The sequence below is a fragment of the Salmo trutta genome, chromosome 14, assembly GCF_901001165.1.
Source record: "Salmo trutta chromosome 14, fSalTru1.1, whole genome shotgun sequence".
In the NCBI taxonomy this organism is placed as follows: domain Eukaryota; kingdom Metazoa; phylum Chordata; class Actinopteri; order Salmoniformes; family Salmonidae; genus Salmo; species Salmo trutta.
Window position 1 is genome coordinate 51,294,747 of NC_042970.1, and position 26,492 is coordinate 51,321,238.

Consider the following 26,492-nt stretch of genomic DNA (forward strand, 5'->3'; position numbering starts at 1 on the left):
CATATAATGAATAGGCACCCACTAAAGAAAATTCAAGGAACAGGTTTATTTATTTTGTTGTACTGTTACATTTGTAGTGGTGTTTCGTGTGATGCTCTCAAGATGTTGTTACATATCATTTGCGACAGGCTACAATGACTTTGCTTATGATGCACATCATTTCACTTCCCCTGTGAGAACCATTAGCATGGGCTGACTTGGCTTTGCTGCACCGTAGCCGAAGCCTGCCAGCAGCTTACCTACCAAAGATGAAACCGTGTCCTTTACAATGTACAAAAACACATCTCTTATGGAAGATGCCACAACTTGAGATAACCATAGATGGCGAAGACAAAGATACTGGTTTCCATCTGTGGCAAAGTTTTCCTTATTATATTTATGACAGTTCCAGAACCAGTAGCCAGCTGGCTAATCTTTTGAATAGGGTGTACAGTCGTGGCCAAAAGTTTTGAGAATTACACAAATATAAATTTTCACAAAGTCTGCTGCCTCAGTTTGTATGATGGCAATTTGCATATAATCCAGAATGTTATGAAGAGTGATCAGATGAATTGCAATTAATTGCAAAGTCCCTCTTTGCCATGCAAATGAACTGAATCCCCAAAAAACATTTCCACTGCATTTCAGCCCTGCCACAAAAGGACCAGCTGACATCATGTCAGTGATTCTCTCGTTAAAACAGGTGTGAGTGTTGACGAGGACAAGGCTGGAGATCACTTTGTCATGCTGATTGAGTTCGAATAACAGACTGGAAGCTTCAAAAGGAGGGTGGTGCTTGGAATCGTTGTTGTTCCTCTGTCAAACATGGTTACCTGCAAGGCAACATGTGCCACCATCATTGCTTTGCACAAAAAGGGCTTCACAGGCAAGGATATTGCTGCCAGTAAGATTGCACCTACATCAACCATTTTATTGGATCATCAAGAACTTCAAGGAGAGCGATTAAATTTGTTGTGAAGAAGGCTTCAGGGCGCCCAAGAATGTCCAGCAAGCGCCAGAACCGTCTCCTAAAGTTGATTCAGCTGCGGGATCGGGGCACCACCAGTACAGAGCTTGCTCAGGAATGGCAGCAGGCAGGTGTGAGTGCATCTGCCCGCACAGTGAGGCGAAGACTTTTGGAGGATGGCCTGGTGTCAAGAAGGGCAGCAAAGAAGCCACTTCTCTCCAGGAAAAACATCAGGGACAGACTGATATTCTGCAAAAGGTATAGGGATTGGACTTCTGAGGACTGGGGTAAAGTCATTTTCTCTGATGAATCCCCTTTCCGATTGTTTGGGGCATCTGGAAAAAGGCTTGTCCGGAGAAGACAAAGTGAGCGCTACCATCAGTCCTGTGTCATGCCAAGGGAGTGGGCTCACTCACAATTTTGCCTAAGAACACAGACATGAATAAAGAATGGTACCAACACATCCTCCGAGAGCAACTTCTCCCAACCATCCAGGAACAGTTTGGTGACGAACAATGCCTTTTCCAGCATGATGGAGCACCTTGCCATAAGGCAAAAGTGATAACTAAGTGGCTCGGGGAACAAAACATCGATATTTTGGGTCCATGGCCAGGAAACTCCCCAGACCTTAATCCCATTGAGAACTTGTGGTCAATCCTGAAGAGGCGGGTGGACAAACAAAAACCCACAAATTCTGACAAACTCCAAGCATTGATTATGCAAGAATGGGCTGCCATCAGTCAGGATGTGGCCCAGAAGTTAATTGACAGCATGCCATGGCGGATTGCAGAGGTCTTGAAAAAGAAGGGTCAACACTGCAAATATTGACTGTAAAATTGACTCTTTGCATCAACTTCATATAATTGTCAATAAGAGCTTTTGACACTTATGAAATGCTTGTAATTATACTTCAGTATTTCAGTAACATTCAGTATTCCAGTATTCAGTAACATCTGACAAAAATATCTAAAGACACTGAAGCCGCAAACTTTGTGAAAATGAAAATTTGTGTCATTCTCAAAACTTTTGGCCACGACTGTACTTAAAAAAAACAGTAACAACAGACGATATTAGGGGGGGTTGATGGCTTTGAATTTAAGCACTAGGACAGCCAAAAACAGTGTTCCTCTAGGAATCTCCTCCACACACTCACAATTTGTAACCACTAATACACTGTAGAATGGAGGTTAAAGCTAAGAGTAAGCTAGTTGAGGCTTTTTATTCAATTTATTCCACCGAGTCTCCTACTATAGGCTGATACAGTGTCTCTCAGGGGTGTAATTCAAAGGTGTGTGTGTGTGTGTGTGTGTGTGTGTGTGTGTGTGTGTGTGTGCAGTACTAAACCATTTGTCAATCAATATAATTTACATCAACCTTTTACATTTAATCACTTTCTTCCAGAGGCTGAGTGGCTGTTCAGGCAAAGGCCAGATGAGCAGAATGATATTTATTTGGCTAATAATGGAGGCCTGGAGGAAAAAAATAAGACCAGTATATTAAAAATGCTTGTGCCAATTTCTGGTCCCAGTCCGTCCCTGACCTCTTCTCTAAAAGAAACCACAACCGAAGACCCAGGGCTTCAATCTATATTCATTATGTTTGTTTTGTGGTGGGCACATAAACCGAGGACTGAAAACCAACAATTGAACAACACTTTTACATGCATATATTCTGCATAAATATGGATTTATGGTCTCTGTGGTCAAACTTTACAACTTGAAATGGAATCAGTATAGTTATAGATATATTGGTATACTGTACTTCCAACCATGTTATATGGTAATAATACCACGATAAAAGGGGAAGTTAGTTATAAAAAATATTCGCTAGTAATATACATTTCTTTTACATTGAACCTTTAATTTAACTAGGCAAGTCAGTTAAGAACAAATTCTTATTTTCAATGACAGAGGTTTAACTGCCTTGTTCAGGGGCAGAATGACAGATTTTTACCTTGTCAGCTCAGGGATTTGATCCAGCAACCTTTCAGTTACTGGCTCAAATCTCTAACCAATAGGCTACCTGCCACCCCAACATAGTTGTTTAACTTTAAGGCATTAAAGAAGCAATCTGTGATTGGTACATCTATATGCATTTTTAATTAATGGTATAGTCCTTATTGTTTTGTTAAAGCAAATTAATCACAAATGATTTTTTTTGTCTTCAAAGGGTAAAGGACAGAATCAGCTCACATGCGGTATATACTGACTGATGATTTGGTAATCCTTCAGTAAAACTATATGGGGTATGATATATCGTAACATGCATAAAACCTGTCTTACATAAATATGAAAATTTATTACAAGCAAATGTAGATCATATTTGGAGTAAAGTCATTCAGAACTTTGAATATACACTACCGGTCAAAAGTTTTAGAACACCTATTCAGTCAAGGGTTTTTCTTTATTTTTTACTATTTTCTACATTGTAGAATAATAGTGAAGACATCAAAACTCTGAAATAACACATGGAATCACCAAAAAAATGTTAAACAAAATATACATTTGAAGTCGGAAGTTTACATACACCTTAGCCAAATACATTTAAACTCAGTTTTTCACAATTCCTGACATTTAATCCTAGTAAGAATTCCCTGTCTTAGGTCAGTTAGGATCACCACTTTATTTCAAGAATGTGAAATGTCAATAATAGTAGAGAGAATAATTTATTTCAGCTTTTATTTCTTTCATCACATTCCCAGTGGGTTAGAAGTTTACATACACTCAATTAGTATTTGGTAGCATTGCCTATAAATTGTTTAACTTGGGTGAAACGTTTCGGGTAGCCTTCCACAAGCTTCCCACAATAAGTTTGGTGAATTTTGGCCCATTCCTCCTGACAGAGCTGGTGTAACTGAGTCAGGTTTGGAGGCCTCCTTGCTCACACACGCTTTTTCAGTTCTGCCTGCACATTTTCTATAGGATTGAGGTCAAGGCTTTGTGATGGCCACTGCAATACCTTGACTTTGTTGTCCTTAAGCCATTTTGCCACAACTTTGGAAGTATGCTTGAGGTCATTGTCCATTTGGAAGACCCATTTGCGACCAAGCTTTAACTTCCTGACTGATGTCTTGAGATGTTGCTTCATTTCCTCCCTCATGATGCCATCTATTTTGTGAAGTGCACCAGTCCCTCCTGCAGCAAAGCACCCCCACAACATGATGCTGCTACCCCCGTGCTTCACGGTTGGGATGGTGGTCTTCAGCTTGCAAGCCTCCCCCTTTTTCCTCCAAACATAACGATGGTCATTATGGCCAAACAGTCCTATTTTTGTTTAATCAGACCGGAGGACATTTCTCCAAAAAGTACGATCTTTGTCCCCATGTGAAGTTGCAAACTGTAGTCTGGCTTTTTTATGGCGGTTTTGGAGTAGTGGCTTCTTCCTTGCTGAACGGCCTTTCAGGTTATGTCGATATAGGACTCGTTTTGCTGTGGATATAGATATTTTGGACCTGTTTTTTCCAGCATCTTCACAAGGTCCTTTGCTGTTGTTCTGGGATTGATTTGCACTTTTGGCACCAAAGTACGTTCGTCTTTAGGAGACAGAACGCGTCTCCTTCCTGAGTGGTATGACGGCTACGTGATCCCATGGGGTTTATACTTATGTACTATTGTTTGTACAGAAGAACGTGGTACCTTCAGGTGTTTGGACATTTCTCCCAAGGATGAACCAGACTTGTGGAGGTCTACAATTTTTTTTCTGAGGTCTTGGCTGATTTCTTTTGATTTTCCCATGATGTCAAGCAAAGAGGCACTGAGTTTGAAGGTAGGCCTTGAAATACATCCACAGGTACACCTCCAATTGACACAAAATGTCAATTAGCCTATCAAAAGTTTCTAAAGACATGACAACATTTTCTTGAATTTTCCAAGCTGTTTAAAGGCACAGTCAACTTAGTGTATGTAAACTTCTGACCCACTGGAATTGTGATACAGTGAAATAAGCTATAAGTGAAATAATCTGTCTGTAAACAATTGTTGGAAAAACGACTTGTGTCATGCACAAAGTACATGTCCTAACCGACTTGCCAAAACTATAGTTTGTTAACAAGAAATTTGTTTAGTGGTTGAAAAACAAGTTTTAATGACTCCAACCTAAGTGTATGTAAACTTCCGACTTCAACTGTATTTTATATTTGAGATTCTTCAAATAGCCACCATTTGCCTTGATGACAGCTTTGCACACGCTTGGCATTCTCTCAACCAGCTTCACCTGGAATGCTTTCCAACAGTCTTGAAGGAGTTCCCACATATGCTGAGCACTTTGTTGGCTGCTTTTCTTTCACTCTGTGGTCCGACTCATCCCAAACCATCTCAATTTGTTTGAGGTCGGGGGATTGTGGAGGCCAGGTCATCTGATACAGCACTCCATCACTCTCCTTCTTGGTAAAATAGCCCTAAAACAACCTGGAGGTGTGTTTGGTCATTGTCCATCCCAAATCCGATGGGATGGCGTGTCGTTGCAGAATGCTGTGGTAGCCATGCTGGTGAAGTGTGCCCTGAATTCTAAATAAATCAGTGACACCAGCAAAGCACTCTCACACCATAACACCTCCTCCTCCATGCTTTACAGTGGGAAATACACATGTGGAGATCATCCGTTCACCCACACCTCTCAAAGACACGGCGGTTGGAACCAAAATTCTAAAATTTGGACTCCAGACCAAAGGACAAATTTCCTCCCGTCTAATGTCCATTGCTAGTGTTTCTTGGCCCAAGCAAGTCTCTTCTTATTATTGGTGTCCTCTAGTTGTGGTTTCTTTGCAGCAATTTGACCATGAAGACCTGATTCACGCAGTCTCCTCTGAACAGTTGATGTTGAGATGTGTCTGTTACTTGAACTCTGTGAAGCATTTATTTAGGCTGCAATTTCTGAGGCTGGTAACTTTCTAATGAACTTATCCTCTGTAGCAGAGGTAACTCTGGGTCTTCCATTCCTGTGGCGGTCCTGATGAGAGCTAGTTTCATCATAGCGCTTGATAGTTTTTTGTGACTGCGCTTGAAAGTTCTTGACATTTTCCGGATTGACTGACAATTATGTCTTAAAGTAATGATGGACTTTAATTTCTCTTTGCTTATTTGAGCCGTTCTTGCCAATATATGGACTTGGTCTTTTACCAAATAGGGCTATCTTCTGTATACCCCCCTACCTTGTCACAACACAGCTGAGGAAAGAAACACATTAAGGAAAGAAATTCAACAAATTAACTTTTAACACGGCACACCTGTTAATTGAAATGCATTCCAGGTGACTGCCTCATGAAGCTGGTTGAGAGATTGCCAAGAATGTGCAAAGCTGTCATCAAGCCAAAGGGTGGCTATTTGAAGAATCTCAAATATAACATTTTGTTTTTTTTAACACTTTTTTTAGTTACTACATGATTCCATTTGTGTTATTTAATAGTTTTGATGTCTTCACTATTATTCTACAATGTAGAAAATAGTACAAATAAAGAAAAACCCTTGATTGAGTAGGTGTACTAAAACTTTTGACCGGTAGTGTATGTAGATGAAGTAGTAATGCATTATTCATCAATTAATGGTAGTAGTAGGCCTCCTACGGTAGCTACACACATGTAGCTTATCACATAGAGAGAGCGAAAGTGGTAGAGAGAGAAAAGACAAGACCAGGTTTCCATCCAACTTTATTCTGCGAGTAAAGTACATGTCGGATGATAAATGTCACAACAGGCCTGATGGAAACAGCTAATTAGTCAGTAAACTTTCCAAATGTCGACAAAACAAAAAACAAAAATTTCTTTTTTTCTGTAAAATGTATTTTGCGATAAATGGCAGTGGAAATGCCTTTATGCACAAGTGTTGATATTATAACCATCATATCGAAGTGAATTTGAAGTCCCGTGATGATATGCTGTGTGGTCCTCCCACTACGACTCGGGGAAAGCATGCAGTTTATTGGGCTACAGATTAAATAAATGATGATGAACTTCACAGGGTGGTGAAAGTGCACAGGATGAGCTTGACGCTTCTTTCCAATAAATATAGAGGGTCTTATTCTGGTGACATGATGATCGATCTCATCATGTAGGCTATACCTGCACTGTATCTGCGAGCTGTTAGAGTGCACCTGTCATGACCAGAGTGGGCACATTCGCTATATAACACATTTGTACCGACAAAACCATCAGTAGAGTTGAAAATGCGACGCAAACCCATTTTCTTTTATTCAGTACATGGAAATAATTTTTTTACGTGCACTACGTCATCACGCACAGGCTTTTATCTGCAACAAGTCATTTTGATGGAAACACCCCTCTGGTGGGAAAATGCGCATATTGCTTTTATGCAGATTTGAGAATATTCACAATCTGTCGCCTATTAGATGGAAATTTAGCTAGTGAAGAGAAAGGAAAGAAAGATGACGATAGAGAGAATGAGATATTTGACCCACCCTGGTTTTAAGGTGCTGGGTTTGGTTTTCATCTAGTAAGGCTGTGTTTCCATGACAACTAACCCAGTGAACAATAAGGCCTCTTCCTCTCTGTGCCTCTTGTCCCGGACGGCCAGATGTGACGAGGTGAGACTCCACTCCATCTTGTCAATACACAGTCCACAGATACGCCAGCTGCTTTCCACAGACTGCCTTTCTAACAGGACTGACAATAACGTCTATACCTGTAATAGTCAATTACACTGTTCCCAGAAACGTTTTTAAATTATATAACTACTAAGTAGACACCTCTTTTCACAGCCTGGTGAAAAGAGGAGTCTGCTCATATAGTGTCTTTTGTAAGAGAACGTTAGTTGTGATGATTCACAGTTGAGTTGAGCAAATCCTCTGTATGTACTGAGCCACTGATAGAGAATGATCGAATAGAATATGATGTTCGTTTTTTTCTTCCAGATTGGATACAAAGCTGGTTGGGGATGGTAACCATGGAAACCATGTATGCCTCATTCACCATCACTTCAGCTTCAGGTAATGATTACACTATACTGAACAAAAATATAAACACAACATGGAACAATTTCAACGATTTTACTGAGTTACAGTTCATATGAGGAAATCAGTCAATTGAAATGAAATTATTAGGCCCTAATCTATGGATTTCACATGACTGGGTAGGGGCGCAGCCATGGCTGGGCCTGGGGGGGCATAGGCCCACCCACTGGGGAGCCAGGCACAGCCAATCAGAATACTTTTTTCCCCACAAAAGGGTTTACAAAAGACAGAAATACTCCTCAGTTTCATTAGCTGCTTGGGTGGCTGGTCTCAGACGGTGAAGAAGCCGGATGTGGAGGTCCTGGGCTGGTGTGGTTACATGTGGTCTACGGTTGTGAGGCCGGTTGGACGTACTGCCAAATGATCTAAAACGACGTTGGAGGTGGCCTATGGGAGAGAAATGAACATTATATTCTCTGGCAACTGTTCTGATGGATATTCCTGCAGTCAGCTTGCCAGTTGAACTCTCTCTCAAAACTTGAGACATCTGTGACAAAACTGCAGTGTGGCCTTTTATTTTCCACAGCACAAGGTGCACCTGTGTAATGATCATGCTGTTTAATCGGCTTCTTGATATGCCACACCTGTCAGGTGGATGGATTATCTTCGCAAGGGAGAAATGCTCACTAACAGGGATGTAAACAAATTTGTGCACAAAATTGGAGAAATAAGCTTTTTGTGCGTATGGACACCAAAACAGTTGTGAAGAAGGCACAACCAAACCGATTCCCCCTCAGGAGACTGAAAATATTTGGCATGGGTCCTCAGATTCTCAAAAGGTTTTATAGCTGCACCATCAAGAGCATCCTGACGGGTTGCGTTACTGCCTGGTATGGCAACTGCTCGGCCTCCAACCGCATGGCCAAGTACATCACCGGGGCCACGCTTCCTGCCATCCAGAACCTCTATACCAGGCGGTGTCAGAGGAAGGCCCTAAAAATTGTCAGAGACTCCTGCCACCCTAGTCATAGACTGTTTTCTCTACTACAGTACTGCATGGCAAGATACCGGAGCGCCAAGTCTAGGTCCAAGAGGCTTCTAAACAGCTTCTACCCCCAAGCCTAGTGGTTAGTGTTGGGCCAGTAACCGAAAGGTTGCTGGATGAAATCCCAGAGCTGACAAGGAAAAAATCTGTCATTCTGCCCCTGAGAAAGGCAGTTACCCCACTGTTCCCCAAGCTCTGAAGACGTGGATGTCGATTATGGCAGCCCCCTGCACCTCTCTGATTCATAGGGGTTGGGTTAAATGACACATTTCAGTTGAATGCATTCAGTTGTACAACTGACTAGGGATCCCCCATAAGACTACTGAACATCTAAACATCTAATACCCAGACTAATTGCATTGCCCCCCCTCCTCCCCTACAATGCTGCTACTCTCTGTTATTATTTATGCGTAGTCACTTTAAAAACTCTACCTACATGTACATATTACCTCGACACCGGTGCCCCCGCACATTGACTGTACCAGTACCCCCTAGATATAGCCTCTCTATTGTTATTTTACTGATGCTCTTTAATTATTTGTTACTTTTGACGCTTACTTTTTTGGGGTATTTTCTTAACTGCATTGTTGGTTAAGGGCTTGTAAGTAAGCATTTCACTGTAAGGTCTACACCTGTTGTAGACCAGTACGGAGAAAAAAATGTATGAAATGTATGCATTCACTACTGTAAGTCGCTCTGGATAAGAGCGTCTGCTAAATGACAATGTAAATGTAAAATGTTGTATTCAGAGCATGTGACAAATAAAATTTGATTTGAACATTTCTGGGATCTTTTATTTCAGCTCATGAAACATGGGACTAACACTTTAAAATGTTGGGTATACATTTTTGTTCAGTATAGATTTGTGACCTTGGAGCTCGCACAGGTCTCTGAAAAATTGTTAAATCATTATATGTGGATTAATGGCATTTCTGAATAGTCCCTCTATATGTCAAGTGTTCCCGAACAGTCCAAGTAGGCCTATATTTACAGGCATCATTTCCGTATTTGTGATTACGATGATATTGAGTGGCTAGTCTGTCATATTATTATAAAGATAACTGAGTTCCAGGGTTCAATCTGATTGTCTAGGATATTGTACAGTAGGAAAACAAGTTTGATTTTATGTAGCTGTATGTCACACAATAAGCATGATTTTGTTGCGTAGGCAACATGGATCCAAACAACCATTTTTGCAGCTCAAGAGGAATATTGTTGTTGACTTCTCCCTGAAACCCAGTACTGTAAATGTATTTATTGTAGCTGGGTTACAAATTGTTTGATTGAATAGGGGCCTTAGGAAATAACGTCCATAAGACATATGAATAATACCAATGTTCACATTGTATACTGTTGTTTCAGTGGCAGACTGGGTCTGGCTGGTGCCTCCGGCCTTCCTGCTTGCCCAGAATCCTTTGCCAGGATACTGTTCTGCTCCGCAGGAACGTAGCCGGAGTGCACCTGCTCACGAAGGAGTGAAATAGACAGGCTGTTTACAGGGTGAAAAAACAAAACATTCTCACATTTGGAATGGAAGGGTTAGGGTTAGGGTTATATTTGGTCATATTTGGGCTTACAGTAGGTGAGACTGGACGTGTGTGTGTATTTAGAATAAATAGTAGAACATGCATGCATTCAATGGCTTGGTTTTGAACAGGCCTAAAATACTCAGGCCTAGATTCAATCAGTTCAGCTTTAACCCGCAATAACCGGTACCTGCAGATCGTTGCTTTTATTTAGGCGAGATGACCGAGTTGTAACTGCTTTGGAGAGGTCAAATCAGTGAGCGGCTGCTCTATGGCCATTGTCACGAAGCCACAGCCGTCCACCTCGAGCTAGAAGTTCAGAACGAGAAAGTGTGGGCTACTAAGAAATAATGACACTCACATTGAAAATGATTGAACTAAATAATGAGGGATTTCTATCAGCCTAGTAGAGGTTTAGATTATTCCAGTGTACAAACTTGTGAACACGGCAGCATGGGATTTATAATGCGACTCTGTTCAGCCAATTGAAAGGTCTGTGACAGGTATAACGCCAGGAGCCGCGCAAATCTGAATGAATCTAGCCGTCACATATGGTATTTACTCGAACGTTGTTAGATATTGTAAACTTCTAGTAAGGGAGCAAGAATTGCTATAATGAATCCAGATAAGTAAATCAATAAAATATCAGTGAACGGTAACATTTCACTCAAAGGGCTCTTTTAATGTAGGCAGGTGTACTGCGTTATAATGCATTGTGAGACTTGTCATAAGCACCTATGACCCACCTTTGAGCCCTTATACTGTCTTATCTAAAAAAAAAAAAAAAAAGTTAAAGTGGAACTGACAGCATTTTAACTACTTTGCAGATATGAAACAAACAATCGTAATATCAGTCAAAAATATCAAATTCCCAGTTTATGCTACAAAATCAACTTCATAAGAGGTTTTAAAAATAGGTTCTATTTGACTCAACATTCCATGGCGTACACCAAGGCATTGTTTGCAGAATAGACGGATGCAGTTCAATGCATGATTAATATAATTCACCAATACATTTCTTGGTAATCCAAAAAATATTGCTATCAGGTTGTAAATCACAGCTGGCCTGGTACATTGTTTGCTGCCTCCATTCGGGATGCACAGTGTAATTTTCAATTACTCAATATTTTGGACAAAAACTGACAAATGTAACTAAGACTGGGAATGTCAATATAATCAAACTAGTAAGGGCATTGATCACAAGTCAGTCATAATGTGGCTAATAGACTAGCGTATCTATTTATGTAGCAAGCTAAAAACACAGAGCCTAACGTTAGCTAGCTAGCTGCTAGGAGGATGTCATGTCATTGGAGGAGTGGGTGAGTGACTTCCCCCCCCCCCCCAATATCGCTTTTTGGTGGGTATACACAGCTAGAGATGCAGGTGTCATTTGGTTAACTAGCAAGAATTTGAAAGACTTATGCAGTTAGCATATCTCCTGCGCATATCACTCTGGCTATCTACTCCGATTTCAGAGCACTCGTCTGAGCATAGAATAACTGATTTTTTAAATGTATTTTTATTTAATCTTTATTTAACTAGGCAAGTCAGTTAAGAACAAATTCTTGTTTACAATGACGGCCTACCAAAAGGCCTCCTGCGGGGGGCTGGGATTAAAATTAAAATACATACAAAAATATTAGGTCAAAACACACATCACGACAAGAGAGACAACACTACATAAAGAGAGACCTAAGACGACAACAACACAGCATGGTAGCAACACAACATGGTAGCAGCACAAAAAGGGTACAAACATTATTGGGCATAGACAACAGCAGAAAGGACAAGGAAGAGACAATGAATTTACAAACGCGCAACACCTGTTGAATATGACCGGTGACAGTAAATGTAGGCAAAAGAATGTATAGTGTTAGGGTTTGACCAACTATTTGTGTGCATATCCTATATAATATAACAATTTGTTTGCATAACCTATATAATATAACACAGATGCTATAATAATGAGTATATAAACTATAGATAATTGAGTACTGCTATATGATAGAGGAAGTGGCTCATGTGATGGTGGGTCATGTGGAAAGAATGCTGATGCTGTAGAAACAGGATTTTCTGTAGAATAATAGCAATAACTGGATATGGGTGAAAGGTATATGTGGGGGGGGGGGGGTAAGGGTTATAGAGAACTGTGCATTGTGCAGTCACAAGATGAGACATCCGCCAGAGACAACAGCTACGCCAGGAAACAGGAGTGTGTCTAGAGGTTGGGACCAACCAGCACGCCAACGATAGGCTGGAATAAGTCTAAACCATATTCTAGCCTCTACTATGACAGGCCCTCAGGGAGAGGGAACTAAGTCTGTCCAGTATTTAAGGAAGAACTTGTGATGTCATACCAGTTCTCTGTCTGCCCTGCGTGGTGTTACAGGGAGCCCGTATATACGAACCACATATTTACCATTCAAGTGTTTGCATTAATTAAAGTACAAAGAAATCAGAAGTTACTATGTGCTGACTATTTTGTTCTGATACCAGATTCGAATTGACGCAACTCGACAATAGTTAGTAACATGTAAACAGTCTAGCTAACCAGCTCTGCTAGGGCGAGTCAAATGTTCAGAGTGAGGTGTTCTCTCATTTGTCTGGTAGTAGCTAGCTAGCAAGCTAAACAACTTTAGCCAGTTAGCTTGGGTGCAGGTAAGCTGCAGAAGGACGAGTAGGCTACACTTCCCCATCGTTAATCAGTGTAATTCTGATGGCCAACTAGCTGAAAAAGTTTGAGGGTTTATCTAATGTTCCTTCGTTTTTAGCTCATCTTGCTTTGACTGGCATTAGTTGTTGATCTTGTTGTGTGTTACTGAGGGAGAGAGAGCCTACCTTTTTATTGTTGTTTGATTAATAGGACTGTAAAGTTCCCAAATGTTATTGACATGTTTGCATAAATGTTATTGACATATTTGCATAAATCCATTCAGGTGTATTTTGTGGCTTTTGGCAAATGCGTTCTAATGATCTAAAGTCGCACTGTTGCAACTCCCTGTAAACACACATTCCAGTTCAAAGTGAATGATGGCAAGCCTGTGTGGCAAATGGTTTCTTTGCATAAAGGTCTACTGAAGCTCTGGTTGGCTATGGTGCACCGGTCCACGTAGACTCCGGTCCTGGACGAGACAGATGTTTTATTAACTGCAGTTTCTATTAATTGTCCAAACGCACGGCCGCTTTCCCACGCTATATTGCTATAGAATTTTCACAAATGCCTTAGTGTACATAATTCCCAAACATGAAGAATTTATGAAAATGACCATACCATATCTAAGCGCTTGCTTGCCAGAAAATGTTTTTAAAAAGTGTCATTCTTCCTGGGGGTGTAGTATATGAACACATTTTAAAAGATTTCATGTTGCTAAAATGCTGTCAGTTCTACTTTAAGGAATTGGTGCATAAAATGTATCATATTAACCATATTATAAGACATTATAAAGGCTGCTTATAACATGTAATATTGCAGTCCTTTCCCTCCATCCTCTCTGTCCTCCTGGTTTTATCAACACTGTGGTCCCAGGGACCGTAGCTTACCTCCACTTTTCGGTTGTGTGCATAAAATTGAAAAGAGGGCATTTTTCCACCCCCTTCTTCATTTTAAAATCCGCTAAAACACTGCTGACATTGAGAAGAAAAGGGGTGATTTGTGGGTAGAAAAGTGCAGCATAACGGGTTGCAGCAGTGCTTCGGAGGGCTAAGATGATGTGGCATGAAACTGGCCCAGGCCTTTGCAGACCTTGCCAAGATGCTGACCCATCCCCACACTGGGAGAGAGAAAGCAAGGCACCGCCACTGCAGCTATACCACTGCTGTGGTTGCCAGGTATTGTGGGGGTCGACTGCGGGTTGCCAGTTAATGTGGGGTTTTGACATTGACGAAGGGGCCGCATCAAACCACAGAGGTTGACCGGGTCAGGAAGGACTGAGGGGGGGGGGGGGGGGGGGGGGGGGGGGTCGTGGACGTGGTGAGGGGGGTGCACATTCAGCAGGAGCGTACTGTGGGAGGTAGGGAGGTGGAGGAGGAACGTAAATGACGATAAACTACTCCCCAAGAGGTAGACCATGACTCGGCAGCTTTGCCTGAATGTCCCTTGGGATAGATACTGTCGGTAGGTGTACTGTACACAGCCTAATAAGAGTATAACAGACACACACTGGATTTCAATCTGGATTTGGAGGTAAAGACTACTGTGGAATAGTGAAGTCCCCAGGTGGATTGTTCAATACCTAAATTGAAAAGCAAATGATACAGCATCTTCTTACCCAATTAGGGGGAGTTGTTGTCTCTGACAACGTTTACCTTGGTTACCGGTATTCATGTAGAATATGAAGAATAGTGGATAGAAATTCGTCTGGCATCAGTATGGCTGGAGATTGACTGTGCAAAAAACTTTCAGTTATTTAGTTCACTATTCCCTATCTGGTCAAAAGTAGTGCACTATATAGGGGATAGAGACTGTATATTTGAGACACATAAATATACAGACTCTATCCCCTATATAGTGCACTACTTTTGACCAGATAGGGAATAGTTAACTAAATAATCTCCAGCCATACTGATGCCAAAGGAATTTTTATCCACTATTCTTCATATTCTACATGAATATCTTCTAGTATTTCTCGCCAAACTCCGCTACAGAAAGCATTGCCATGCTTTTAAGTACAGCTAGAGAGTATGTTATGCATTATAAACTGAGTGGTTCGGTCCCTGAATGCTGATTGGCTGAAAGCCGTGGTATATCAGACCATGTACCATGGGTATGACAAAACATTTATCTTTACTACTCTAATTACGTTGGTAACCAGTTTATAATAGCAATAAGGCACCTCAGGGGTTTGTGATATATGGCCAATATTCCACGGCTAAGGGCTGTGTCCTAGCACTCCGCGTTGCATCGTGCATAAGAACAGCCCTTAGCTGTGGTATATTGGCCATTTACTACACCCCCTCGGGCCTTATTGCTTAAATATAAGCCACTAAAATTGCAGCTAAAGATGAAAAGATTTAAATCGTACCAATTTAGCTTTGTTCAAATCTTACCTTTGGACAGTACCTGCTCAATGTCATTTTGTGCAGCCTCCCTGTCTCTCATCATCTATATTAATCTACAAACACTGTCACATTCTGTCTGTCACATTCCTACCAGCTATGTTGTATTGCCTTAATGGTAACACTTTACTTTGAGCATACAGTATTAATGCTTTGAGCACGAGGCCTTATAATGCTTTATAAATAACTGTGCAGTATAATATACTACGTTGTTATATTTGGCAATATTCCAACTGGCTCAGAATTAATGATAAAAACAGGAATGTAGTTATTTGAAGGTTACCTGCATAGTTAGCCACACCCCCCCCCGCTCACACCAATTCTAGGCGTTATGAGCTGCTGTGAGTGTGAATTAACACTCTTGAGCTGCATAGGGCTGTGTGTGAAGGCCGCGGGGACCACTTAAAAACCATAGAGAAGAGAAACATGCGTTAGGGGCGTTGTTTGGAGGACAACGTTGTGTTGTTTAGATACATTGCCGTTATGGTGTCAGCTCACATTTCACTTTACATTATGGTCCTAAGGACAAGGTTAAGTGCCATCAGAAAATATTCACACTAGGGTTGAATGGAGGGAACCCGGTTTCCGAGATCCACCGGGATTTACCGCCCAAAAACATTCCCTTTTCCCAGGATAAATAACTGAGAAACTGGTTAATTATAATAAATTATTTATATGAACAGCATGGTGTGAAATGTAACTGTTAAATTACATGCGACGTCTAAATCTGGCTTCTCTACGGCCTATGCATGATGAATCAATGCGCAGAGTGGGGACAGACAGCCCATCTCTGTGTAGAGCACTGTTCACAATGCATGTAGACCTACATTATCATCTCATCATGGTAACTTTTTTTCTTGTGATAGCCTATGCTACAGTAATATAAAGACCACATTTGAGTCATTTATCCATCTCTATCTGGCTTTCGGGGGTCACCTTGTTTTTTTAATTGCAAAGATTATATATCTTTTTTAACCTTTATTTAACTAGGCAAGTCAGTTAAGAATAAATTCTTATTTTCAATGACGGCCTAGGAACAGTGGGCTAACTGCCTTGTTCAGGGGCAGAACGACAGATTTTTACATTGTCAGCTCGGGGATTTGAACTTGCCACCTTTCGATTACTAGCCCAACGCTCTAACCACCAGGCTACCTGCCGCCCCAGAGTTTTAAAACAGCCTATCATTCGAATATCATTCCTTTAAACAGTGCACGCATGATCACTCTCTCGCAGTCTTTCTGTCTCTCCATCAACTCCATTCAAATTGCATCCAAAATAGATACTCCTGTTCAAGATTGATATATAGCCCTATATATAGATGTTCTAGCCTACCTCTTTCAGGTAATACATTCAATGCAGTATTAGCCCTATATTTGTCTAATTAATGATGGGTTATGCATAATAAGCTTCTAACTTTGACTCTCCGCTGGCCTAACCTTAAAAAACGCTCATTAGCTCTTGGAGTTCCATGCAGGAAAAGATAGACTAGAATAATTTTTATAATTTTTTTAAAGCATGTCTTATACCAATAGACCAGTGGTTCCCAAACTTTGTATTGTCCCATACCCCTTCAAACATTCAACCTCCAGCTACGTACCCCCTCTAGCACCAGGGTCAGTGTACTCTCAAATGTTGTTTTTTGCCATCATTGTAATTCTGCCAAACACAGTGACTGGGGGCTTTTAGGCCTGTTTTAAGGCACCAGACATCACCGGCAACAACGTCGCCTATGGGCACAAACCCACCGTCACTGGACCAGACAGGACTGGCAAAAAGTGCTCTTCACTGACGGGCCGCGGTTTTGTCTCACCAGGGGTGATGGTCGGATTTGCGTTTATCGTCGAAGGAATGAGCGTTACACCGAGGCCTGTACTCTGGAGGGAGATCGATTGGAGGTGGAGGGTCCGTCATGGTCTGGGGCGGTGTGTCACAGCATCATCGGACTGAGCTTGTTGTCATTGCAGCCAATCTTAACGCTGTGCATTACAGGGCAGACATCCTCCTCCCTCATGTGGTACCCTTCCTGCAGGCTCATCCTGACATGACCCTCCAGCATGACCTCACCGTGAAATGCTTACTTAGAAGCCTGTAACCAACAATGCAGATCAAGAAATAGAGTTAAGAAAATATTTTGGAAATAAACTAAAGTAAAAAAGAATAAAAAGTATACACAATCAAATAACAAAAACAAGGCTTTATACAGGGCGTACCGGTACCGAGTCAATGTGCGGGGGTACAGGTTAGTCGAGGTAATTTGTACATGTAGATAGGGTTAAAGTGATAATAAACAGCAAGTGGTTGGGGGAGGGGTCAATGTAAATAGTCCGGGTGGCCATTTGATTAATTGTACGCATTACCCTCTGTAGCGCCTTACGGTCGGATGCCGGTGATGCAACTGGTCAGGATGCTCTTGATGGTGCAGAAGTAGAACTTTTTGAAGATCTGGGGAACCATTCCAAATATTTTCAGTCTCCTGAGGGGAAAAGAGGTTGTCGTGCCCTCTTCACGACTGTCTTGGTGTGTTTGGACCATGATAGTTTGTTGGTGATGTGGACACTAAGGAACTTAACTCTCGACGCAAACCTTTTTTTGCTGAGTTTGCCCCAGGCGGCCAGCTCTAGGAAGAGTCTTGGTTGTTCCAAACTTCTTCCATTTAAGAATGATGGAGGCCACTGTGTTCTTGGGGACCTTCAATGCTGCAGAATTTTTTTGGTACCCTTCCCCAGATCTGTGCCTCAACACCATCCTGTCTCGGAGCTCTACAGACAATTCCTTCGACCTTATGGCTTGGTTTTTGTTCTGACAAGTACTGTCAACTGTGGGACCTTATATAGACAGGTGTGTGCCTTTCCAAATCATGTTCAATCAATTGAATTTACCACAGGATGACTCCAATCAAGTTGTAGAAACATCTGAAGGATAATCAATGGAAACAGGATGCACCTGAGCTCAATTTCAAGTCTGATAAAAGGTCTGAATACTTATGTAAATAAGGTTTCTGTTTTTTTATTTTTAATACATTTGCAAAAATGTCTAAAAAACTGTTTTCATTTTGTCATGATAGGGTATTGTGTGTAGATTTGTTTTTTCCTCATCATTTAATAAATTTTAGAATAAGACTGCTCCTGAGTGGCGCGGCGGTCTAAGGAACTGCATCTCAGTGCTAGGCGTCACTACAGACCCTGGTTCGATTCCGGACTGTATCACAACCAGCCGTGATCGGAAGTCCCATAGGGCGGCGCACAATTGGCCCAGCGTTGTCCGGGTTAGGGGAAGGTTTGGCCGTCATTGTAAATAAAAATGTGTTCTTAACTGACTTGCCTAGTTAAACAAAAAAAAATTGAAATAACAAAATGTTAGTCAAGGGGTCTGAATACTTTCCGAAAGCTCTGTAGCCATGTTATTTTTACTCGTTTTTATTAACTGTGTATTCATTCATCACCTCACTATTTCTAATTTGTATTTCTATCTTGAAGTGTTGTAAAAGGACCTTAAGTAAGCATTTCAATGTTAGTCTACACCTATTGTTTACAAAGCATGACCAATACAACTTGATTCTCTGCTGCCCCCCACTGGCTCCAGTCACACAGAGATAGATTGTTGCCTCAGGGGTAACGTTTCCCCTAGGATCAGCTTTTATCTAGCATTACTAACCTTAACCCTTAGTGGGAAAATGCAAAACTGACCCAAGATCAGTGTCTATGGACACCCTCACCCTAGTTTTTGCATACCGGTTTATAATTCCTATCTTTATTTGGGATGGGAGATTAACATAAATTCCAACTGGCCTACACTTTTATTGGCCTATTCATATGAGAACATAAACTTATAGCCCCATATGACTATGTAAAACAATTACTATAATTCTACTGTAATTACATTTTTATGGGCGTGACTACCACTAAGTCTGAGTAGGGCAGTTCAGGTGAAACACAATAATTAGTTTTGGAAAGGTTAAAAAATGTGTTTAAGCATGGTCGGTCAACTCTCAGGCTGAGGCAACACAGAAAGGTATGAAATAACATGAGTTCATCATTGTCTGTGTTTTCTGCTCATCGAGTTCTGTTTATTTAAAGTTTGATCATACATAAAAAGTGATAGAAACAGACTATTTTAACTACAACTGTGTAAGAAGAGAACCACACAGCATAAAAATCATAAGAAGTTAATTAAAATGTTTATTCGTTACATTGTGTTACATTCAATATCCAATGTGTTTCTTATGAACACATAATAAAACAGCATAAATACAAACAAGCAGTTTTTGTGCCTTTCGTAATGGAGGGCCAGACGACTGAAATGTACTTCACGCGCTCAGTATGTACATATCTTCCAACTTTATTCAAGTTTATACCTTCAATATTTACAGAACAAATTAGACGTTTACGAAGAACAGGACAAAATCTAGTTCAGTTCCATTTGGCTCCATCGAGATGGTAGAATATTTGCAGAGCACAATAGCTGGCTAGAGTATCGATTAATTTGATAATTGATATTAATTGAAGCCATTTGATCAGCAATAGAGTGGACATTCCAGATTAAAAAAACTTGACACTAGGAAATTGACACCAGAATTAATGCCTTAAGTGACATTTTACTAGCCTGGTCGCAGATCTGTTTGTGCTGGAAAGTACAAATTCTTATGTTGGAATTAATACAGCACAAACAGATCTGGGACTGGGCTAACATTTTACTGAATTTACATTCTTGTATTTTTTTCCCCCCTCTTGATCCTCATAAAAACACAGGACAAAAAGCAAATAACGTAAAAAAATAACTAATATTATTCTGGGGGAAAAACAACTCAAATTAGCTTTTAGCTTCCCCAGATACAGTAAGTCTTTAAATTGGTCAGTCTTTAATACGATTGAGCTTTTCCTTTAACAGTAAAGAACATGTAAATCTTTTCAAATTAAATGTAACATAATGAAACACATAAGCAGTGATCTATGGAATGAAAGTGGAGGAAATCTTATTTTCAGAAAATCCAAATGTCACAATGGATCACCACCTCAAATATCATGCAAAAGATCTAGTTCTGCATTATTTTACATATAAAAAAACAGATTTATACTGAACAAAAATCTAAACGCAACATGTAAAGTTGCAGGAATGTCCATCAGAGCTTTTACCAGAGAATTGAATGTTCATTTCTCTACCATAAGCCGCTTCCAACCTTGTTTTAGAGAATTATTACGTCCAACCGGCCTCACAACCACAGACCGCGTGTAACCACACCAGCCCAGGATCTGGGCTGCACAAACTCTCAGATACCGTCTCAGGGAAGCTGAACTGCGTGCTCATCGTCCTCACCAGCATCTTGACCTGACTGCAATTCGGCATCGTAACCGACTTCAGTGTGCAAATGCTCACCTTCGATGGCCACTGGCACGCTGGAGAAGTGTACTCTTCACGGATTAATCCCAGTTTCTTTACCGGGCAGATGGCAAACAGCCGTGTATGGCATTGTGTGGGAGAGCGGTTTGCTGATGTCAACGTTGTGAACAGAGTGACCCATGGTGGCGGTGGGGTGATGGTATGGGAAGGGATAAGCTACAGACAATGAACACAATGCATTTTATCGATGGCAATTTGAATGCACAGAGATACTGTGACGAGATCCTGAGGCCCATTGTTGTGCCATTCATATTTCAGAATGATGATGCACGGCCCCATGTCGCAAGGATCTGTACACAATCTAAAAACATTTCCAGTTCATCCAAGCCCTGCATACTCACCCAACATGTCACACATTGAGCATGTTTGGGATGCTCTGGATCAACGTGTATGACAGCGTGTTCCAGTTCCCATCAATATCCAGCAACTTCCCACAGCCATTGAAGAGGAGTAGAACAACATTCCACAGGCCACAATCAACAGCCTGATCAAATCTATGCAAAGGAAATGTGTTGCACTGCATGAGGCAAATGGTGGTCACACCAGATACTGACTGGTTTTCTGATCCATACCCTATTTACATAAGTATTCAGACCCTTTGCTATGAGACTCAATTGAGCTCAGGTGCATCCTGTTTCCATTGATCATCCTTGAGATGTTTCTACAACTTGATTGGAGTCCACCTGTGGTAAATTCAAATTATATAGACAGGCACACACCTGTCTATATAAGGTCCTACAATTGACAGTGCATGTCAGAGCAAAATCTAAGCCATGAGGTCGAAGGAATTGTCCGTAGAGCTCCGAGACAGGATTGTGTCGAGGCACAGATCTGGGGAAGGGTACCAAAACATTTCTGCTGCATTGAAGATCCCCAAGAACACAGTGGCCTCCATCTTTCTTCAATGGAAGAAGTTTGTTACCACCAAGACTCTTCCTACAGCTGGCCACCCGGTATAACTGAGCAATCGGGGGAGAAGGGCCTTGGTCAGGGAGGTGACCAATGGTCACTCTGACAGAGCTCCAGAGTTCCTCTGTGGAGATGGGAGAACCTTCCAGAAGGACAACCATCTCTGCAGCACTCCACCAATCAGGCCTTTACGGTGGAGTGGCCAGACGGAAGCCACACCTCAGAAAAAGGAACATGACAGCCTGCTTGGAGTTTGCCAAAAGGCACCTAAAGGACTCAGACCATGACAAACAAGATTATCTGGTTTGATGAAACCAAGATTGAACTCTTTGACCTGAATGCCAAGCCTCACGTCTGGAGGAAATCTGGCACCATCCCTACGGTGAAGCATGGTGGTGACAGCATCATGCTGTCGGCATGTTTTTCAACGGCAGGGGCTGAGAGACTAGTCTGGTTTGAGGGAAGGATGAACGGAGCAAAGTACAGAGAGATCCTTGATGTTCCGAGCACTCAGGACCTCAAACTGGGGTGAAGGTTCACCTTCAAACAGGACAACAACCCTAAGCACACAGCCAAGACAACACAGGAGTGGCTTCGGGACAAGTCTCTGAATGTCCTTGAATGGCCCAGCCAGAGCCTGGACTTGAACCCGATCTAACATCTCTGGAGAGACCTGAAAATAGCTGTCCAGCGACGCTCCCCAACCAACCTGAAAGAGCTTGAGAGGAGTTGCAGAGAAGAATGGGAGAAACTCCCCAAAAACAGGTGTGCCAAGCTTGTAGTCATACCCAAGAAGACTCAAGGCTGCTTTGTCAATACGGGGTTAACGTGTGTAGATTAACGAGGGAAAAAATTATTTAATCCATTTTAGGATAAGGCTGTAACGTAACAAAATGTGGAAAAAGCCAAGGGGTCTGAATGCACTGTATATGTGACCAACAGCTGCATATCTGTATTCCCAGTCATGTGAAATCCATAGATTAGGGCCTAATGAATTTATTTCAATTAACTGATTTCCTTATATGAACTGTAACTAAGTAACATCTTAAATTGTTGCATGTTGAGTTTATATTTTGTTCAATGTACAAAATCAGTGTCTAAGACAGATTCAGTGACATACACAGTAGTGAACGAGGCGTCAGTTGCATCCGTCCAACCCTTAACAGAACATTGCAAAAAATAACTTGATAAAACTGATGTTTCAGCCCTTAATAGCGATAAGTTGTTACGTTGTCTCGAATAAAGTCGAGCACAAATAAAGACACTAATTGGTGGAAAAAAGATGAGTACAACCTCTGCAGCGACACATTAGTGACTTAATGCTCTGAATTTGGTTTTAGGCTGGACATATGGGCATGGAAATATTATAGACATAAAATGGCGGCATGTATCAGCTTCTGAAGTATCACATCTGGAATGGGATGTTAAACACAGTACTCGTGACAAATAATTTTTTTAATCATCCAACATGATAATTTTTCCAACTGTGAATAACAAACAATCAACTGAAACTCACCTTTTATATCAATAATCAAAATGTATTTTGCATTTTTATCTGATAAGGGAAGAAACAAACCAATAAAGGATTTCATTTTCAAATCCATACCAAAAAAAGTATAATCCATCAGTGATTTTGACTTCCTGAAGTTCCATATCGAGACTACCATCAGCTTCAGTGAATGTGAAATGCCACAAGTTTTAGAGTGCACTAAAAGTGAATAATGCCTAAAACAAGGTCAGTTTGTTAGTCTCGAAAACCCGACCCATGGCAACACAGTGACTAGGGTCTGGTTTTAATTATGAAATATTTTGGGATAGAAGAACTACTGTACGTCACTGCTTACGTCGATAAGAAAATAAACAAATATCTGGGGACTCTCCCCAAAAAATGACGAGGCAGGCATGCCAGAACGTTGCAATTCAAAACCAGTTGGCAGGCAACACCTTTGCAGAGGTTTCAATTAAGGTAGTTGATGCAAACTAGCCACTTGCGAAATGCACTCATTAAAAATGACCTCCGTGATCTTCATCTTGCTAGCTACTATTTTGTATTTTATTCAAGCGGATAAAGTAGTGGCGTAGGCAGTGACGTATTTTCCCTATGCCAAAAAAGTCCATTATTGAAACCAGACCCTAGTCACAGTTGGTTGGGAGTGCATTCAGTACATTACCAGGGTCGCATTCATTAGGGCACACTAGCAAAATGCTTCGCAATGGAAAACACACTTGTTCCGCTAGTCTCTCCCTATTTTAGTATATATTTTTTTCCTTTTCGTGCCTAAAGAAAACAATCCAGATACCGATGAATATAAAAGGCTCAAACTACCTGAGATTTAAAGTAAAAGCAGAATTCTACATTTTCGCTAACTGGTACAATTATGTATGTGGGAAGAGAGAACCAAAAGTCAAAAATGACAATTTACTGAAGTGAGATTTGAGTTTTGTCAATATTAGTTTTTGTAGTGTCGTTGTTTAGTCAATGAAAAAGTTGGATGTTTCGACCTCTCTTATCCATTCCAGACCAACAACAAATAACAAAAAAAACTGTTAAATATGGTAAATGGACAGACTGATGCATTTCATAGAAAAGCAAACAGAAGAATCGGACTTGAAAAACCACAGTGAGACGGCTGTGGGAACTAGTCACAGCCACAGAGTGGAAGCCATTTTGAATTGAGCGCCGACAGCAATCACTTTGCCACGTGCTGTGTCACAAGTTTATAGTCAGTTGTTTAAGCATATACCCTCTCCTCACAGCTAAAGGTGCTTCCTTTGCCCAAGCCTGACGCCTCGCAGCCAGGTGAGGTTAGGGCCACAACCAGACCCCATCAAAGAGTCCTACAAGGCTTGGGTAGAACTAGAGTAAGTTGCAGATGAGCAGTGTTGCAGCGCGGGGTGGGAAAAAACAAAATTGTCGACTTGGAACGTGGCCACCAAGTGCTGATAATATAAATATCAAAGTAAAGAAGAAGAGAAACAATTTATAAATATAAAGAATCTTTGCAGTCCTTGTGGGGAGGGAGGTGAAAGTTCAAAGTTCATCGGGGGTGGGGTCACGGTCGAGGCTGCTCACGCCGACCTCCTGGAAGAGCGCGGTGTAGAACTCGGGCTCCAGCTGCTTGTTGCGGTAGCGGTTCACCACCTCGGCGATCTTCTGTTTCCGACGCACGTGTGGCGGGTTGTACGAGTCACTCTCCAGCCGCTTCCGCCGGCACGCGTTGATCACCGTCTGCCTTACCAGGAACCCTAAGACAGAGGTGGGAGGGAGGGAGTGAGAAGTGGGAGGGAGTGAGAGGTGGGAGGGAGGGAGGGAGAGAGTGAGAGGGAGAGAGTGAGAGAGGGGGGAGGGAGAGAGTGGGAGGGGGAGGGAAAGAGTGGGAGGGGCGAGGGAGAAAGTGGGAAGGGAGAGAGTGGGAAGGGAGAGAGTTGGGGAGAAGGGAGAGAGTGGGGGGGAGTGGAAGGGAGAGAGTGGGAGCAAGAGACACACACACACAGTTGATTGTGGTGCTTGCAGAGCCAGGATAGTGGGTTGGTTTCCCGGGACCACCCATATGTATGCACACATGACTAAGTTGCTCTGGATAAAAGCGTCTGCTAAACTGCATATATTATTACAGTCTGCCTCACCAGGAACTCAAAATGAGAGAAAAGAGAGAATAGAAGAGAGGGAGAGAGGCGACCGATGGCTCAGTACCGACTTGGAGAGAGACGTGGTGCAGCTAGGCCTGATGCTAGGCCTCTGCATCTGGGATGACTCGCACCCACATTTTGCATGTGTGAAGAAGAGAAGCGGGGACTGGGGTCTCTAAGATCACCGCCTGGTAGCAACCTCTCTCTCTGGCATAACTAATTCCTATTCTTCAACAGTGATACTGTATGTCAGACATCACTGTTGAAGAGTGCAGCATCTCTTGTAGACACTCGCAGTTTGCTCTCGCAGGCACGCACACAGTTGTACTAGTCACAAGTCATCGTGGTAGCTCACACACACACCCTTCACCCCTCCCCATACCTTTACACACACCCCTGCCCCAAAACACCTCCTCACCCCCAACCTCTCTCACCTAGTGACCTCCTGCTGACTACCATGCCGTCCACCAGGGGGACGACCATGCTGAACTTTCCCAGGGCCCCATGCAGGCGGATCCGGAACAGGCCCGTCTTCAGAGGGTGGATGAAGATCACCTGCACATCCTGACCAGATGTCGTGGGTCTGAGGAGGAGGAGGAAGAGGGTTGGACAGGCATAGAGAGAGAGGTAGAAATTAATGTGCCTCTCTTGCAACGGCTCTATGCACACTCACTGGACTCCACTCACACATATTACACTGACCGTCCCACACACACACACTTTCACATACACTGCTGCTACTCTGTTTATTATCGATCCTGAATGGCCAGTCACTTTTATACCAACATACATGTACATATTACCTCAATTACCTCGTACCACTTCACCTTGACACAGTACCGGTACTCCTAGTATATAGTCTCGTTATTGTTATTTTATTGTGTCTTACTTTTTAACTCTGCATTGTTGGGAAAGTGCTCATAAGCAAGCGTTTCACAGTAAAGTGTACACCTGTTGTATTCGGCGCATATGACATAAAATTGATTTGAAAAAGAGGGAGAGAGAGGCAGATCGGACGACGAGGGAGAGAAGAAAGGTGGAACAGAGCAGATATGAGACACTGTCCCCGCTGCAGAGGCGC

The 26,492-nt window shown here is 41.9% G+C and overlaps 1 protein-coding gene across 4 annotated transcripts in view; it reads right to left on the reverse strand.

Moving 5' to 3' along the window:
* Positions 1-23,218: 23,218 nt before the first annotated feature.
* The window catches only part of LOC115208353 (ral GTPase-activating protein subunit beta), an 89,708-nt gene continuing 86,434 nt past the window's right edge, over positions 23,219-26,492 (reverse strand). For all 4 annotated transcript variants that reach the window (XM_029776332.1, XM_029776331.1, XM_029776330.1 and 1 more), the window contains exons 29-30: positions 25,846-25,994; positions 23,219-25,027 (exon numbers count right to left, since the gene is read on the reverse strand). In XM_029776332.1, coding sequence (XP_029632192.1) covers positions 24,813-25,027; positions 25,846-25,994 — 364 coding nt within the window. In that variant the 3' untranslated portion in view covers positions 23,219-24,812. The remainder of the gene's footprint in view (positions 25,028-25,845; positions 25,995-26,492) is intronic.